The following is a 17,518-nucleotide window of genomic DNA, read 5'->3' as shown; positions in this document are numbered from 1 at the left end:
CGATCGCATCGAGCGGAACCGCCGCGGGGACGGCGGGGCGGGGCGCTGAGCTGTCCTCAAAGTGGGGGGTTGTAGAGCGGGCTTCGTTTGTAGGTGCGGTGTAAGGCTACCGTGTCCCTGCTTGTTACTCACGTGCAGACTCGCTACACGGAGCACCACGTGGCACAGCTATCGCTAACGCTGCATCCCGTTAAATTTAGAGCAATTTCCCGCACTTATGTGCAAGCTGCGGCATTTACGCGCTGTGAGGAACGCGGATCTGAGAGGAAACCAATGAAGAGTCCTTTGATAGCAAAGAGACTTCTCAAGGACACAGGAAGGAGCTTGGTTTAAGACACTTGAAAACAAAATTGATTTTAAAGCCCATAGACTGGTAGATATTTCTCCCTTGAAGAAAAAAAAAAAAAAAAGTTGATTTATTACATTATATTCCTTCCCTCTCCAATTTCAATACTTCCTCCAGTGCCAGAGCCTGCAATAGGAAGTGAGTAAAACACCCCAGTATAAGCTAAGTAATTCAAGGTGAGTTTGGGGATCTTTTGAGGAGTAGAACCTTGCATGTATACCTCTATGCAGGCAAGAGGTATATACATATATATATATATATATATATAAAACTGCATGTAAGACTAAGATTGCCATGGTAACCACGTTAAAAATACCATCTTTGGGAACAGAAAGCAAAATTTGAAGAAGTTTATGGATATTTGGGGAAAAAAAAAACACCTGTGCAGGCATAGAATGAAAAGGCAAATGAGGATCCAGGAACAGAAACAATAGTTATTTAGTGGTGCAGCAGAGAGGAGCAACACGTCATGCAATAATGGGTGTATGTACACCAGTTGTGCAACTGCTAAACTGTAACTCAGTCATTGTGTGTAACTGGAATGAGAAGCACAGAACTAAGTAAGAATGGTGTTTCATTAGAAGTTGGTTAGTTGACAAGTTAGCTTCTTGATTTATTAGATGATTAGTAGAGTGCTGATTAGCCAATAAACAGTCTAGTCTTTTGGATCAGTCCCATCCGAAGCCTGCTGTAGAGCAGGGAGCTGGACCCATGACAAAATCCTGCAATTCATCACTGCTTAGGACAGGTGTGTGTTCTTTGGTCACTCTCTTCACTTCATTGACAAGCTCTAAGGAATGCTGAACTGGCCCCTCAAATCTTAGAAACATTTGAGTGTTCTAAAAGCCTGCAAACACACAGGCCATTTTCTTAACTGCATTTAGCATCATTGACAGAATTAATGTAAGATTCAAGAACTTGGAAATAACTTCCATGTAGACATGCTATTCCTTAGATTCCTCAAAGAAGTATTTAATGTACCATTAGTACAGAAACTTTGATGTGGAGCAATTGCTGTATCTCTCACACCGACTCTGAAGTCACAGAACGTTAGGGCCAAAGCATCTGTATTTCTGTAAAATCAAATGCTTGATTTAAGTGTTCTAAATAAAATTGTGCTTAAAGAATTTCAGGTTTGTGGCTGTGAATGAGGAATTGCACTGATTCAGTAGCACTTGATGCTACAGTTTCCAAGCTAGCTGACTTAGGCATACAACTCAAGAGCAGCTTGAATAAGCAGGTGGCTGCTTATACCTGTCTCAGATGTCAAACTGACAGATGGCTTTGATGTTTATTGCCATATCCATTTTCTTCCCATTTCTGTCTTGTTCATTTTAGAATGCAAACTTCATAGTATTGTGTTTAAGTAAGGTAGATAAGCGTTCCAACTGCATGATTGAGAAAGATTATTCTCCATTCTCCTCTTCAGCACACAGTACAACTTACACAACAAACCACCACTTTTGAACAGTGATAACACAATGAAGACAGAATATCTTACACTCTTCAAAAGAAGCTCCTGCTGGTACGCTTTCTGTACCAGGAATTACAAAATACGGAGCACAGCCTTAAAAACAACCTACATTTCAAAGAGTAGCCAAGTCAAACCCAGATGTATTGACAACCGATAACGTGTTTCATGAAGGAGTTTATTGTAAGAATGTACAGATATTTCTGGGGCTTTGCCACTTCTTCACAAAATAGCAGAGCTGTCTTATTGACAAACACAGGCAAGTTCAATCATACGCTCAGAATTATTCTTCACCTGTAAGGAAAATTGAAGCAAATTAAAATCTTTCAATCAATGCTTCTTTTTAAAATGCAACACCTCTGATTTTAAGTGCATTAACAATTCATTCTTCCCTACTCCCTCCTCCCCTCCAACTCTCTCAAGACTACTTTTATCTGAAACTTTAAATCCTTATTTTACACCTGAAATGAAGTTTGTAGCAATGTTTTACAAATAGACATTTTTAAGGTCACAGCCCAATGCCAGGGCGCTATGAAAAAATGAAACAATACTTGCAAATGTAACTCAGAGAATAAAAAACCCACAAAAAACTGTCAAATGCAGATGTACTCTATCATGGACATATTTTGTTTAAGACTGAATCTGTCCAAACAGAAAGCAATGGCCGTTTCTTGGATGTGTGGGAGAAGAAATTGTGTCTGACCACTATTGCTGAATTCCGACTTCCTCATCTGACTTCAAGACTGCACTTAAAAATGGTTGAATACAGACAGTCTAGTTTCTATTCCATGACTTTACCTCTTGGATTTGGTCAAACCTCTTTTGCCGATTAATCCCTGGTTAAGATGTTATGAGGAAAAAAAAACAGAACAAGCAGGTTAAGAAGTAAGTCATGCAAATTAAGGCAAAATTATGCATGTATTTATAACTGTATTGTGAGGAGCATAATACAGCTCATAACTGCAATGTGTTATGTATTCCAGACATTTTGTAAATGTACAGAATATTATCACACATATTTACATCTTTGAGTATAGCACAACACTTTTAACTGTTAGATGGAATACACATTATCTACATGCGGTTACAAATTGTGGTCTAAGCCCACATATTTTGTAACCTACAGAACACATAGTTGCAAAACTTCATTCTCAGGGAATGAAGCAATATACTCAGCTTCAACATTTATCATACATATTTCCAGAATCCATTGATGCCAATTATATTTCTCCTTTCAACCCCAAACTCCTGCACGCCACCACAGACTGATTTCTCCAAAGGCATTTCAGTCACCTGAATTGCTCTCTCCACATCCAAAACTGTTCTACAGCAAAGAACTGGGCTGTTTGAGCAGAGTATGAAGAACCCAGGTAGAGGGGGTAGATGAGATATCTACTCAAAGCAAATAAGGAGGAGAAGAAAACACTCTTCCTGCTCACTCAAGGTCGTGTGTCAAAGCTGAAGATATAGTCAACCAGCTTTTAAAGAATATCTGGTCAAACTTCACACTTGTTAGTAAATTGCCATAAGCTAAAGAAGAATGGGAGACATGCCATGGATTGTCTTGCTTTTTAAATGCCTTAACCTTCCCCGTTAACCTGCCTGAAGGAGGGCACAAACATTACACGACATTGCAACCACTCCTGATTCATGTGTATACAGGTACTCACAGAGCAGCAGCACCAGAGATGATCTCAATAAGCTCCTTTGTAATAACAGCTTGACGGGTACGGTTGAACGTCAAAGTCAGTTTGTCGATCATTTCAGCTAGGGAAAAATTAAAGTTGGAATTTAACCATATAATAAGCATTCAAATACAAGTAAAGGAAGTTCTATGAAGAGAATACCACATAGACTTGTAGATCCATGTGAATGATCAAGCAGCTTATTGCACTTTTCAGTTTTCCCTACAGATAATACTACTAACAGACAATCTAAAAAGGAGATAATTTAGCTTGAGGCATCAGAATTAAACATCTGAAGAACAGCCAAAGACTAGTAAATACCATGGGTAGCACATTATTCATTTTTAATTTCAATTTTCATTAAAATGTATTCTTGCATTGTTAATGTCCTTCCATAACCACAGTATTTACTTCAAGTTCTGTTCTGGCAAATTGAGCCATTCTTTACTTCATATTTTTTAATGGAAATTTTATCACTACATTCAAGATCAAGAGATCAGCAGAGACCCACACTTACAATTCCAGGTAACCCTACTGCATGACACATAAGTTTCATTCAGCCACCAGTACTTTTTATGCATCGCTATCTTCTTGAAACTGAAGTCATATCACTATGCCACATTAAACACTGTTAGCCATTGCCCACCAATACCAACCATGTATTCACTGCAGTGCACTCAGTTTGGACACTTTACAAGGTATACTAGCATATTCTCAACTTGCAAAAAATCAAAATCTGCAAACCAACAACACGATAAGACATCAGGAGTTGAAATCCTAGAAAATCCAGAGTAGACTTACAAGCATTTTTGCTTGCGTTGTCCATAGCAGTCATCCTAGCACTCTGCTCACTGGTGGTAGATTCTTTCAGGGAGTAATACAGAATATTTGCTAGTGTAAATTCCTGGTAGTTTCTCAGCACATCAGCATCAATGTCATCATAGATGCTCAGGCTTTCTGCAAAATATGAATGAGCAGAGTCAGAACTGCAGGCTGTACTAATTCTAACAATACAATGTCATATAGAGAACTACTAAGTTTTTTTCCACTTAGTACAGGGTGAAAAATCCCTCCACACTGCCTTAGTTGTACTTTCATAAAATGTTAAATACCAGAGAGAGAATGTATTTTGTGTGTTTTAATTAAGTTTAAAGACTAGGAAATTCAGATCCTGACCAGGGCCAAATGCATTATTGATGTTTTATATTTAATGTTCCTGTACAATGCTGCAAAATCATCTAGGTGCTTTTATTGAGTAGAAGCCACTCATTGCTGAAAACATCGTAAGCAGCAATTTTGCACAGGCATAATTCTTGACTGAGAAAACCTCCATATTAGTACAAGCTCTCCTTCCCCACAGCCCCATGATATGTCAGCTTTGGACTACCAAGATAAAATTGTCTTTTAAACTTGTGATATATGCACAATAATGACTCAATATCATATTCCCAGATGCAGAATATCTTCTCTGTGATTTATTACTTCACCTACCTGGTGTTTTCTAGTTCACTACTTACCAGAACCAGCAACTGTTTCAAAAGAGTAGATGGGTTTTTCATCAGTCTTGTAGGAGATCACAGATCTGAATAAGAAATAGCATAATAATGTTTGTTTGACTGAAGAACCTAAATTGAGCACTTAATATCAAATTAGAACACAGACAACTCCTGGCCTTCCAATTCCTCAAAGTCTTGTTATGCTCCTCATGAAGAGATATCAAATACCCTAAGGATATAATAGACTGTAAATACAACAGCACACGCTATAGAAAGCGAGTTTAGAAACACTACAGAAAAAGAATTTCAACCATATCTATTAAAAATACCCACAGCAAACATGTTCTTCACACGTAATAAGAAAATTCACTGACTTTTCAAGAAAATCTGAACACAAACTCAGTTTTCACATTTTATTTAATTCAACCAATATGCTGTTTTTAAATCTTCTATTCAACACCTTCCTAGTGTAGCTTCAGTTTAATCTTACCTGAACCGATTGTAGATGACCGAGCCTTCATCAAATTCATACCCAGAGTTTAATAACTCTGAAGCAATGATTGAAGCATCTCCAAAGCTAGGAGGTCTCCGCCCCACTTCTTTGAATGTCATCAGGAAGTAATTGCCATGCGTTCTGCAGTAACGTGAAATTTGTGTCAGGAGCAAGTTGGTGCTTTAATGTACAACTATGTGGCACCAAGAGGCAAGCAGCAGCAGTAACTGCTAGTGTTCAAGCACAAAGCATTTCACTGAATTAGAATCTTGGAGAAACTTTGCTTTCCCACCCTGACCCCTCAGTTAAATTATGATACACCAGAACACCAGAATGACCAAGACCCCTCTCCTTTTTTTACCTTTGAAGTAGGCCTCTAATCTTGTCGCCTACACCAACCACCATCACTTCCTTCCCTGCATTGGAGAGGTTGGTAATCTCACTCTTCAAGGTTTTAGCAATAGATGTATGGATAGCACCACACAGACCTCGATCAGAGGACACACCAATAAGGAGGTGCTTCTTCTTGTCCTCGGGTGCTTTAATTTCTGCTTTCTCATACAGTGCTGAGAAAAAAAACAAAACAAACAAGATGGGCAAGATATTCAAGGGTGCCAGGAAGCAAATTTGTCCTATCAAAACATCTTTGACTAACTTCAAATTCAATAAATCATTTCCAAAGGGTTTCAAATCACAGCCAGATGAATATTTATCTCCCTCACAATCATTCAGATTTGCAGGTTTGCTGACCAGAAGTGATAAAGAAGTAATTCAAAGCTACCTGCATCTCTGCATCAGGTATTATAGTGAACTTCAACTAAATAATGACACTGACTGCAAATGCAGTGTTTGAGAAGCATTTACAGTTCAAGCATTTAAAAGAAGGCTTGGCAGTATCTTTAAACATTACTACCTTATGCCACAGAAATCCAACACAGTTTCATGAACAACAGAAAAAAGGTCAAAATTGACATTGCTTTTATATTTAAAACTACAACCATGCAACCACAAGAAGCTAAAGAAAAAATATCAGACATGATCATTAATTTCACATCAGCACTCTTACAAATAACTTCTCATCAATTACTTATTAGGAATACTCAAGGTTAACAGCGGCCCACGGATACAAATTTTTATGAAAAAAATATGCTAAGAGGTTAGAAGTCAACACCATGAAAGCATCCCTCCTTTATTTCCACATCACACAGTGCAAGAGCCTTCTCTCACCCAGTGCTCCTGTTCCATATACTCTAGCAGGCTTCAGCTCCCTCTCAGCTCTTGCATACTTTGCTGCAGAAACCATCTTCATGGACTTTGTAATTTTCTGAATGTTCTTGATGGACTTCAAACGCCTGGTAACTAACAAAGTTAAAAGCTGAAGGTCAAAATTGGGCTATATTGGGCACAAGAGATTGAAAACAAGCAATAAAACACAAGCAACAGCTATCCAGAAATCTCTCCTGAAGTTCCTCAAGGAAGATATAAATAAGCAAGTGGTGCACAAATGTAATATATGCTATTAGTAGTAACAGCAGCAAAACTGCACAAGTGTATCTTTACAATTACCCAAATGCATCTTTACGATATATTTTTCTCACCATAAATTTTATTTAATATTTACCTCAACATAAGATCCATTTTCTCTTCCCTACTATTCTACTATTTTCTTTTACTTATTTCTCAAATATATAAATTGAGGTATATTGTTAGTTTTTCCTGGATGACAAAGGAAGGAAAAGCAAAACATAACAAAATCAGTCCTAGTGCTATAGACAGAATAAATGTTGTCCTCTGTTTAGGCTGTGTCCCAAAAATACTAATGCAAAAAGGAAACAAAACAAGTGTCCTAACAACAAACACAAGCACAAGACAGTATCCCTGCATAAGAACCCCTTAGTAATAACTTAAAAGAGCAATATCAAAGCAGAACCATTCAGTCAAGCTTTTTATTCTCCAGTGCTGGGTAAACACAGTAACTAAGAGCAATGCAAGTTATGTCCATTTAAAAATGAACAAAAACAGCAGACTTGATGAAGTTAATTTTAAAACATGTTTGAACAGGACTTGGTTTGCTTACATAGCATCAAAGAAACAAACGACTTGAAGAAACGCCTTTTCTCAATCACAGAATGGCCAGGGTTGGAAGGGACCTCAAGGATCAGGAATCTCCAACCCCCCTGCTGCATGCAGGGCCACCAACCTCCACATTTAATACTAGACCAGGCTGCCCAAGGCTCCATCCAATCTGGCCATGAACACCTCCGTGGATGGGGCATCCACAACTTCTCTGGGCAGCCTGTCCCAGCACCTCACCACTCTCATAGTAAAGAACTTCCCCTGAAGGGGAGAAGTTTATGAAGGTCACTTGTTTCATACAAGTGTCAGAGGCTCATATGGCAGTGTTACACTCCACAACAATCACTTCATCCAACAGAAGCCAAGTGAAATCATGCTTTAACTGAACGCCTCCATACATTTCCATTCTGCAAAAAGGGACAGGGCAGGTTGGGGGAAGGACATGGGGACACTCATTCTGCTTGTGCTTGCTTGTTGCAGGCAAAAGCAGCACTTACTGTCTTTCAGAGTTGCCATGTTCCTGACTTGGCCCCTGGAAGTGAAAGCAGGAGAAATTAGGAGAGATCATCAGCTGTCCAGCAAACAAACACCAGTCAAGGTCAGTTCACATAGGAATACCCGTATCTTAATAAGGACACTTCAAACCAGGCCTTGTAACAAACCTTTCACATTTCCCTTTGTGCCCGTGTGACTGACAAATGCAGGCAAAACAAAGCAGGGCATCAGAAGGGCAAAATCCCAAGAAAAACACAGTTGTGGTTTTTTTTTTAGACGATTAAAACAACGAAGCAGCGGGGCTCCCAGCACCCAGCAGGTCCTTGCAGCGCCAGCCACCCGCACAGCTCTCCGTTCCCTCACCCGCCCAGCCCCAAACGCCACACAGCGCCCTTCCCCTCAGCGCCCATCGCCACCTCCAACCATCCTGACTGCTCAGCCTCGGGCCCGCAAAGCGGAAAAGAACAGAGAACCCTCCACCTCACCGCCTCCCCCCGCTCCTCCACGAACGGAGCTCCCCAGCCCCTCGCAGGCACGGCCCGGCACAGCCCCAGCCCACTCGGGGCTCCGCGCGTTACCATTGCGGCTGGTATAGCAGGACGGCGGAGCCCCGCGCGAACATGGCGGCGCCTGCAGCACAGCTCCGCTGAAGGTCAGCGCGCCCGCCCCGCGCATGCGCACAGCGCTGCGGGGATTCCTTCCGAGGGCACTCTGCCGCATCCGGGAACGAGAAAGCAAGGGGTGAAAGGAGGTGGGGGAGAGCCATGGGGAAGTCGGATTTTCTCAGCCCGAAGGCTATCGCTAACCGCATCAAATCCAAAGGGTTGCAGAAGCTGCGTTGGTACTGCCAGATGTGCCAGAAGCAGTGCCGCGATGAGGTGAGGCGGGCGCGGCGCGGTGTTTGGCGCGCGGTCCCCGGCGTTGGGGTCCTCCGTAATCGTAGAATGGCCAGGGCTGGAAGGAACCGCAAGAATCAGGAATCTCCAACCCGCCTGCCTCATGTAGGGCCACCAACCTCCACATTTAGTACTAGACCAGGCTGCCCGGGGCCCCATCCAGTCTGGCCTTGAACACCTCCGTGGACGGGGCATCCACAGCCTCTGTGGGCGGCTTGTTCCAGCACTTCTCCACTCTCTCTGTAAAGAATTTCCCCCTGACATCCAACCTAAATCTCCCCTCCCTCAACTTAAAATCATTTCCCCTTGTCCTGCAGTTATCTACCCTTTCCAAGAGTTGGTTCCCTTCCTGTTTGTAGGCTCCCCGTAGGTACTGAAAGGCTGCAATGAGGTCATCCCGCAGGCTTCTTTTCTCCAGGCTGAACAAACCCAGCTCCCTCAGCCTGTCTTCATAGGGGAAGTAATGGGTGCCAAGCACACTGTGTGGGGTGGGTATGAGCCAAGTGCAGCACCCAGCACTTGGTCTTGTTAAAACTCATCCTATTGGTCTCAGCTCATCCATCCAGCCTGTCCAGATCCCTCTGTAGGGCCTCTGACTTCAAGGGTGCATCCAGACCTCACACTTGTGGAGGTCTGGGATTAGCGATTCACTTTCAGGCAGCATTGGAGAGGGCTCTCGTGCTTCTTTGGGGTGTTCCTGGTCCCTCATGTATGATGGGAAGAGCTGAGTGGGACCTGAGGGGTTCCCAACCACTTGGGGCAGGGCAGGGGGGTTGAAACCAGATGATCTTTCGGGTTCTTTTCAATCAAGACCATTCTATGATTCTGTATATTCCACTAGAATCCCCACTGCTGTGGGAGAAGTGCTTTGGAGGAAGTATGATGGTCCTGAGCTTTCTCCGGGGATGTTCAACCCCACTAGGATGACCGATCAGCCTGGAAAGGGCAGCGGGGTTAGGAATTATTCCATCAGGAGTTTGGGGCAGTTGTGATTTCTCCTGGGAACAAGGTGGGTTCTGGGGCATGCCCCAGGGCTTGCATGTCTGGAGTACAGCAAGGTCTCTTTTCCATCCTTCTGATTCTGTCTGTTTCTTCCCTGCTTCTCCTGTTATGAAGAGATGATTTTTTGTGATGCTTCCCCTTGTTTTCACTTCTCTGTTCACTTGAACCCAGATGCCCATGGGACTTGAGGGTCCTATTCCTTCTTATTTTCACCAGAGCTGTGCTTCAAGACTACCTCCATGTGGGATAACTGTGCTTCTGGTTTTTCATTCTACATGAATAAAGCTTTTAATGTGCTTTTGGAAGAGAAATGTGACTTCCACAAGATCTTATTTGTGTTCTTCATCTGCTGCCCTTTCCCTTTCTCCCAAAGAGGCAAAATCTTTTCTCAGAGATTACAGCAACGAAGCATAATACCTTTACAGCCACATCTTTTTGTAGCGGTGTGGGGATCCCGTGGAAAGAAGTTTGCTGTAAATTTAATTATGTTATGATGAGAGAGTATTATATTAGGTTTAAAAAAAAAAAAAAGGATATGGCCAAACCTCCAACATCTGAGTACATTTTGGGAAGCTCTTATGACTTTCTCCCTGTATCAGAGGTGGCCAAACTTTTGTAATCCATAGCTTGGTCACTCCTAGGATGCCATCCTCTCATTACGTATGATGTCAGTATTGGCCAGGTAGGGAATCAGCAAGTATTTCCACTTCTTCTTTTGCATGTGTACCTGGATAGATGGTTCTGGATGGACCCGGTGGTGCCACATCTATCTCATTCCACAAGGGAGCAAGAGGACTTCTGTTATGTCCTAGTCAGGAGGAATAGCCAACCTGTGCTATTAGACTGTGGTTGGTTTAGAGTGTTTTGTGTGAATCCTCCAAGAGATTTCACTTAGAAAACATCATTTTAAGTTATTTCTAAAGCTGTGTGTTGCAAATTGAGACAAAAGCAGATAAAATATTTATCTTTATTTTCTAGAATGGCTTCAAATGTCATTGCATGTCTGAATCTCACCAAAGGCAATTACTGCTGGCTTCTGAAAATCCTCAGCAATTCTTGAACTACTTTTCCGAGTAAGTTTGCTATATATTCTTATCCATGTGTCAAATCTGCATGGCTGTACCTCTAAGCCCTGTTATGTTCCACTCAAGATACTTTGTTCTGATGTATTTTAGTGTCAGCTGTTTTATGTAGTGGCTATGTGAAAAGTTTGCTTTTGAAAGCATGTAGGTTTAAGGGAGCTGTGATGTTTAAAAATTGACAGTTTTATCTCATTTAACTTTTTTAAAATCCCAAATGTGGCAATTTTTACCCCAGATTCTTCTTTTTATCCCAAATTTGATAATTTTATTCCATGTCTGAGTCCTGTTTTAATTTGCTCTTCACTATGAAGTATGTCACTGCTGTGTCTCAGCTAAGTGACTGTCAGAGCCGCAGAATTACAAAGAGCTAAAAGAACCATCACATGGAGATAAGAAGTCAGCAGTATGAGTAGCATCCCACTGTTCCCCTGATCCCTTTGTCCAGCTGACCTACCTGACAGCAGGGCTGACTGGAACTGTCTTCAGTGTGAGGCTGAAGGGAGGCTTTATCTTTAAGCCATTGAATTAGCAGGGAGATGAGTGATCCATCTATCCAGTCTACCACTGCTTCCCTTTGTTCTGCCTCGTGTTTTGTGTCAGTGTTAGTCAACCTTGGGAGATACCTGGTAATGAAATACCAGCAATTAGTGGGAAGTGTTTAGAGTTCATTCTGCCCATTTTATCCCTTTGAAAGGCTATTATCCCTTAGAAGATTAAACTTGTATGTGCATGTACCATACTGTGTTTCTTTGTGTATACAGACTGCACTTCACGCTGTCTTACTGAAGATGGGAAACAGGTGTCTGAATTTCATTGTGCTCTGTTCAAAAGAATACTCCTGTTTATACTGCAGATAAATTTTCATTATTATTGACAATAGAATATTTCTTTGTATAAGTTTTGTTAAAATACTTTTCTTTATATCCCCTAAGGGAATTCCGAAACGATTTCCTAGAGCTGCTCAGGAGACGATTTGGTAAATATTTTACTGTTTTTCTTTTTTTGTTTTTAATGCCTTTTGGTTTTGTGCAAGAAGTTTTGGTAGGTTTCTCCTGGGTCCCATACTTACATTTAATAATAACTCTGTTTTAGGAACAAAGAGAGTCCACAATAATATTGTGTACAATGAATATATCAGTCACCGAGAACACATCCACATGAATGCAACACAGTGGGAGACACTGACTGATTTTACAAAGTGGTTGGGGAGAGAAGGTAAATACTGTTGTTCTGGGTTATGGTATTTGAAAACTATTAGGTAATTGCATTGCTGATGAGTAATCAGTAAGCATTTATGTTAATTCTCCTGTTTCTTTTTTTCCTTACCCTCCACTCCTGCATATATATTAACACATGTCCAAATAGATTTCTGTACTAAGCAATAGCATTTCCTTATGAAAAGGAGCAGAGATCTGAGATAAACGCATCAATTAAAAACCTTTCCTTGTTTTACCTGTGGTTACTGTATCTGTTGCTGAATTCTAAGTCAACTTCCAACAATTGTCATTTAAAAAGTGTAAACTATGATAGGACATTTCTTACAACTGCAGAATCCCTTAGTATTTGTGGTGACAAGAAGTAGTATATTGTTTTCATTCCTGTCCTAATGAAAGGGTTCAAATCTGAGATCTGCAGTTTTGTGTTCCATGGGAGGAGCAGGGGTTATGTCATACCACAGTGCTGTGTAAGGTTTAAATTGGTTTCAATTGCCTGTGTGCTACAGGATACATTCATGAGTCATAGAGTGTTTGAAAACTCACTCTAATGAGTGCCAGTAACAATAATGTAGCACAGTAAAGTTTTCTATAGTTTGATGCTATTACTATGCAGTGTTTATGTATGTTAGAGTGCTGTTTTCTTCCTTGTTGAAACAATGGGAAGGAAATGTTTTCATCAAGAAGGAAAGTGATACCAAATGTTCCATCCACTTTTGCTACATATTTTGGCCCATTTCCAAATAGAACCAGCTAGCTGAAGGGTATAAACGGTTACTAAAGATAATTTAAAGTCTATTTTAGAAGTCTGGTAAGAGATACATTGTAAAGGTACATCTGCTAAAGTTTTTACATTCTTACAGTGAATGTGGCCTAAGAAAATGATCTTGATGTTTTCTTTGTTATTTTCTTGTTTTTGTTAGTATTCTTATTTTGTCTTGTGTTGGGTTTTTAGGTCTTTGTAAGGTTGATGAGACTCCAAAAGGCTGGTATATCCAGTACATTGACAGGGACCCAGAGACCATTCGCAGGCAACAAGAACAAGAGAGAAAGAAGAAACAAGACCTCGATGATGAAGAAAAAACAGCGAAATTCATTGAACAGCAAGTTAGAAGAGGTTTGGAGGGGAAAGAACTGGTGAGGAAAATTATATATCAATCTTCAGCTCAAAAGTCCTCTCGATTAAGTTAATGCTCCTATGATCTTTCCAGTACTATTTCCATTGCAGCCAGCTGGAAGGTGATGAATAATCTTCATGCAGTGGGTTGCGAGCTGATTGCTAGTTCAAACTGGGGAACAGTGGGTATACGTGGCTGCATGGTTGGTTGTTTCTAAACTGAGAAATATTCTTCTCACAGATAATTCTCATGCCCACTTTGCCTACCTTGTTTCAGTTGAAATTGCTGCTTGTTACAGTTCCTCAAATAACCAACTCGATGCTTTTTACAGCAGATAAACATCAAGGTCCTCTTTGGAATCAGTTTCAGAAAAGGAAAGCAGAGGTTTCAGCTCCTTTTAAATTTTATGCTGTTTTGAAATTTATTGGAACTATTCCTTGTGTCTGACTGTATCTAGTCCTAGCCATTTCAGATTTTGATTTAGTCTGTCTTCTCCCCTGCTTAAACCACCACATTACTTCACTTACGCTCTGAATATTCTGTTAAACATTTATGAAAGATGATAACTTACTCTGGAGGAAGACTTGGAGTTGCTTTGTACCTGGCTTACTTTTCTACTAAACGAGTATTAGTTTTCCTAGCAATTTTAAAATACTGAATTTAAGATAGGAGACTAAACAGTAGCCAATGGTGTCCTCATTTATCATATTTCTCAAACTTCTAGGGCTGCAAATAACAAGTATAGTAGGGAGGCTAAGATTACCAGGAAAGCTGAAATAATTAAATCCCCACATGAAAAGTTTTTATTCTGATAGTCCTGCCGTGGAATTTGAGAACTTCTTTGGCATTATCCCTTGACTTCCATGCACGTTGTTGCCTGGGATTGGGACCTCCCATTTGATTCTGGATATTGATAGATATATTTAAATGCTGTTGTAAACTATTATCTTTTTCTTAATTTAAAACTAATTGAAATTTAAATGGTCTGAGCCTTTGGTACAAAAAATTTGGAAAGATTCCATGATTTTTCCTTTTTTAGATTATCAGTTTGTCCAAAAACCAGTCTAATCATGCTTGTTCAAAATGAGAAAACTTGCAGTAAGGCCACTTTCCTTTGATGCTGAAATTAAACAAGTACAGACAACATCTCTGTAGAGAGTGTTAATTAGACAATTTTGCACAGGAGCCTATAATGAAAAACTCTTTTCAATTTATAATCTTATAAATCAAGCCAGACTGAATATTACAGTTATTAGTATAATCTTACTGTAGTCAATAAAATTCAGGCAATCAACGATCACTGAAAAATGTTATCCTGGCTCAGCTATCTGTTTTGCTCTTGAGATCTGTTAAGTTTTCTTTTGGCAGGAGGAGCCAGTCTATACTGAACTGAACAGAGAAAATGAAGAAGAAAAAGGTAACCAGATTTTGATACATGCTGTTTTTTTTGAACTGAAGCTGATTTCGTGATTAAAATGAAATGAGTGCTAAAGCTTGCTCAGTGTTTCATAGAGTGCTTTGAGATGAGTTTCAAAAAGCACTGAAAATAGGAAAATGCAGAGTATTTCTTGCCATTTTTGAAATAATTTGAAATAATTGCTTATTTTAAAAGCTGAACTGTAACATAAAATATAAAATAGTAAGTATTTTTAAATGTACCATCTTTTCCATTATCAGATTGTTAAATTGTAACATCTTTTTTTTTTTTAGTTGCATTTAATTTAAATAAAGGAGCAAGTACTTCAGTAGCAGCATCTTCAAAAACAAGGTGAGAAAATTATTTAAAGGTAACTCTTGCAACTCTTGCTTACATGTTGGTGGTATTTGTATGTGTAGGAAGATGTATCTTATCTTGCAATATGTGTAGTCTACTGTCTCATCCTATCATGTAATTCGGGAGGAGATCCTAGGTGATGCCATGGTTCCTCTTGTATTTTAAATGGATGAATGTTTATATCTTAAATATTTGCTGTGAGGAGCCTTCTTGAATTCTTTATGGTTCATTCATGACAGATGCCCAGAAATGAACAGGCAGTGATAGTTTCCTCTGGGAAGAGGTAGGTAACTGAAAGGGAGGATAGGAGATCTAACTGAAGCATTTACAGTGTATTCCATCAAGTCCCAGCTGCCTTCTGTGCATGGATATTCATGACTTTTTAATTTCAGTTCCTAAAAGGTTTGTCTAATTGGAGGTAATATTTTCTCTGATCATCCTTAAAGGAGCTGAATCTTCCTGATGTAAATCTTTGCAAAGCTCATGAATTTAATTGTCATATCACCACAAGCAACACAGGAAAAGGGGATCAATAATGCCAACAATACTTACAGAAGTCAGTGAAACTGTTTGATGAGTAGTACATCTTTTCTTGTAAGGCAATATTGTAATTAAATGCATTGCAAGTAAAGCGAAAGCTTGCTTCTCATCACAAGCTTAGCTTTTAGATAAGATATCTGATGGGATATATGCCAGGCAGAGAATGAGACAATAAAGTAGTTCTTTGCTACTTTAGAGAGACAGATTTCAGGCTTTGAGGAATACTTGTAAATTATTCCTGAGCTTTGAGTTGTGCTTAAGATGGGGCTGAACTTAGCACACGCACTCACTTGACTAGTTTCAGTGAGGAATACTTAGATCTATTTTTTAAGGCACTTGCAAAAAATTTGTCTGAATGTGGAATCATGTATCAAGTGGCCCAATTTTTTCCTAGCATACGATAGATACTTGTATGTAAAGTTTGTAATGGTAGTGTAGAAGCAAAATTTGGATATCTGCCTCACACTAAAGTGACCAGCCTGTGGTTTTTCCTTCACTGGTGGTTCAGTAGTCACTTCAGTGTTGTATATGGAAACAGCTTCCCAATGTCAGTGTAAAAGTGTGTTCTGCCACTGTGAGACACATTGGCTATTGCTATTACTATATGGCTTGTTTGAGTTCAGTCTGATACCACATTGTGCAACGTGTTGCAGGATTTCCTTGTTTCCCATCCTTTCTGCTCACTGCAGGTGTTGCAGAATCCTGGTCAGGATTCTCTCTTGCATTTCTTGATCAGTGTGCAGAAATTTGGACAAAGAGACCACAGGATGTGACTGCTAGGGTTGAGTTTGACTCTTTCATGGTTGGTCCACATTATTAGTTGTCATTATAGTCGGACCCTTCTCTGCTGTTGTTGATCTTAGACAGTGATGAGTTCCCTGTGGATAGAATCTAATCAAAGTAAACTTTTCTAAAGTAGCACTAAAGCTTGCATAATATGCTTTGTTTTGTTTTCTGTAAACCACAGATTTCAAGGTAAACTAGTCCTTTCTTGTGCCCAATTCTTTCTTGTGTCCTCTGTACTGATGACATACCTGAGCAGTGCTGGTTGTCTCTCTTTGTCCCAGGATCCGTAATGCATATGTTAAGTAAGATTTGTTTTAGTACTGACACCTGGGAATCCCTTGATAACCTCACAGGTATCTATGTTTTCCTTCTTTAATGTCATCTTCTTTAACGCCAGGCTTTAATTATGTCATTTATGAGACATTTACATTAATACATTTATTTATGTATTTGCTGCTGGATGTGTGATTTAACGTGCAGTTTCTTCTGGAACTCTGTATAGAGATTATCCTGCCTTCCTCTGAAATACAATTATTTTCCTCTCACGTTTGTTTCTATTGCCCTTTTTGTAACTCACTCCCATTATACATCTCCCTTTGCTAGTATAACCAAAGTCCTCACCACAGAACACAGTCAGAACATGAGAATTGTTCTAAGCTTTAAGAAAATTATCTCACAGCAGCCTTCTTCAACTGTCTGGATGAGAAAACACCTACAATTTTTTACTGCATCCGCGTGGCTTTTATAAAAATTGGCAAACTCAGACTGCTTTTAGACAGTTCTCACTTTACGTAGGTGTTCTCCAATCCCTAAGATGTAACTTTTGTACTAATTGTTCTTTCCTTTTGTAACTCATGGGCTATTTGCCTGTTTTGTATGTGATGGTGAAGGTAGTGTTTATTTTCTGGGTGTGAGAGGATTTCCAGGTCTCAGCTATGTTGGAGACTTGCTCAGTTCTCAGTTTCTCTAAAGTTAAAGGATTGCTCATTTTGATTCAAATATTTAAAATAAACTTGAAAATCTTACTTGCAGACTTTTTTTTTT

The 17,518-nt window shown here is 39.8% G+C and overlaps 2 protein-coding genes across 5 annotated transcripts in view; one reads left to right on the top strand and one right to left on the bottom strand.

The window, feature by feature from the left end:
- Positions 1 to 1,974: 1,974 nt before the first annotated feature.
- ATP5F1C (ATP synthase F1 subunit gamma) lies at positions 1,975 to 8,769 on the bottom strand. 3 transcript variants are annotated; one of them, XM_003201839.4, is made up of 10 exons: positions 8,641 to 8,768; positions 8,065 to 8,099; positions 6,719 to 6,850; positions 5,853 to 6,057; positions 5,489 to 5,632; positions 5,020 to 5,084; positions 4,304 to 4,459; positions 3,488 to 3,584; positions 2,616 to 2,653; positions 1,975 to 2,111 (listed from the first exon to the last, which is right to left on the bottom strand). In XM_003201839.4, the coding sequence occupies exons 1-9, from the start codon at positions 8,682 to 8,684 to the stop codon at positions 2,647 to 2,649; spliced, it is 885 nt and encodes a 294-aa protein (XP_003201887.1). In that variant the 5' UTR covers positions 8,685 to 8,768; the 3' UTR covers positions 1,975 to 2,111; positions 2,616 to 2,646. The 3 variants fall into 3 exon arrangements, with proteins under 3 accessions (XP_003201887.1, XP_003201888.1, XP_010712693.1); XM_003201840.4 differs by lacking the exon at positions 2,616 to 2,653 and having other exon boundaries at positions 8,641 to 8,769; XM_010714391.3 differs by lacking the exons at positions 1,975 to 2,111; positions 2,616 to 2,653 and having other exon boundaries at positions 3,484 to 3,584; positions 8,641 to 8,769.
- The window catches only part of KIN (Kin17 DNA and RNA binding protein), a 15,854-nt gene continuing 7,102 nt past the window's right edge, over positions 8,767 to 17,518 (top strand). Inside the window, exons 1-7 of one of the 2 annotated variants that reach the window (XM_010714164.3) lie at positions 8,767 to 8,940; positions 10,939 to 11,033; positions 11,975 to 12,018; positions 12,135 to 12,257; positions 13,212 to 13,393; positions 14,743 to 14,791; positions 15,085 to 15,142. In XM_010714164.3, the coding sequence (XP_010712466.1) occupies positions 8,827 to 8,940; positions 10,939 to 11,033; positions 11,975 to 12,018; positions 12,135 to 12,257; positions 13,212 to 13,393; positions 14,743 to 14,791; positions 15,085 to 15,142 (665 nt within the window). In that variant the 5' untranslated portion in view covers positions 8,767 to 8,826. The remainder of the gene's footprint in view (positions 8,941 to 10,938; positions 11,034 to 11,974; positions 12,019 to 12,134; positions 12,258 to 13,211; positions 13,394 to 14,742; positions 14,792 to 15,084; positions 15,143 to 17,518) is intronic. The other variant, XM_010714110.3, reaches the window with a different exon arrangement.

This window comes from Meleagris gallopavo, chromosome 1, assembly GCF_000146605.3.
Source record: "Meleagris gallopavo isolate NT-WF06-2002-E0010 breed Aviagen turkey brand Nicholas breeding stock chromosome 1, Turkey_5.1, whole genome shotgun sequence".
Taxonomy (NCBI): domain Eukaryota; kingdom Metazoa; phylum Chordata; class Aves; order Galliformes; family Phasianidae; genus Meleagris; species Meleagris gallopavo.
This window is presented reverse-complemented; position numbering and strand designations above follow the sequence as displayed.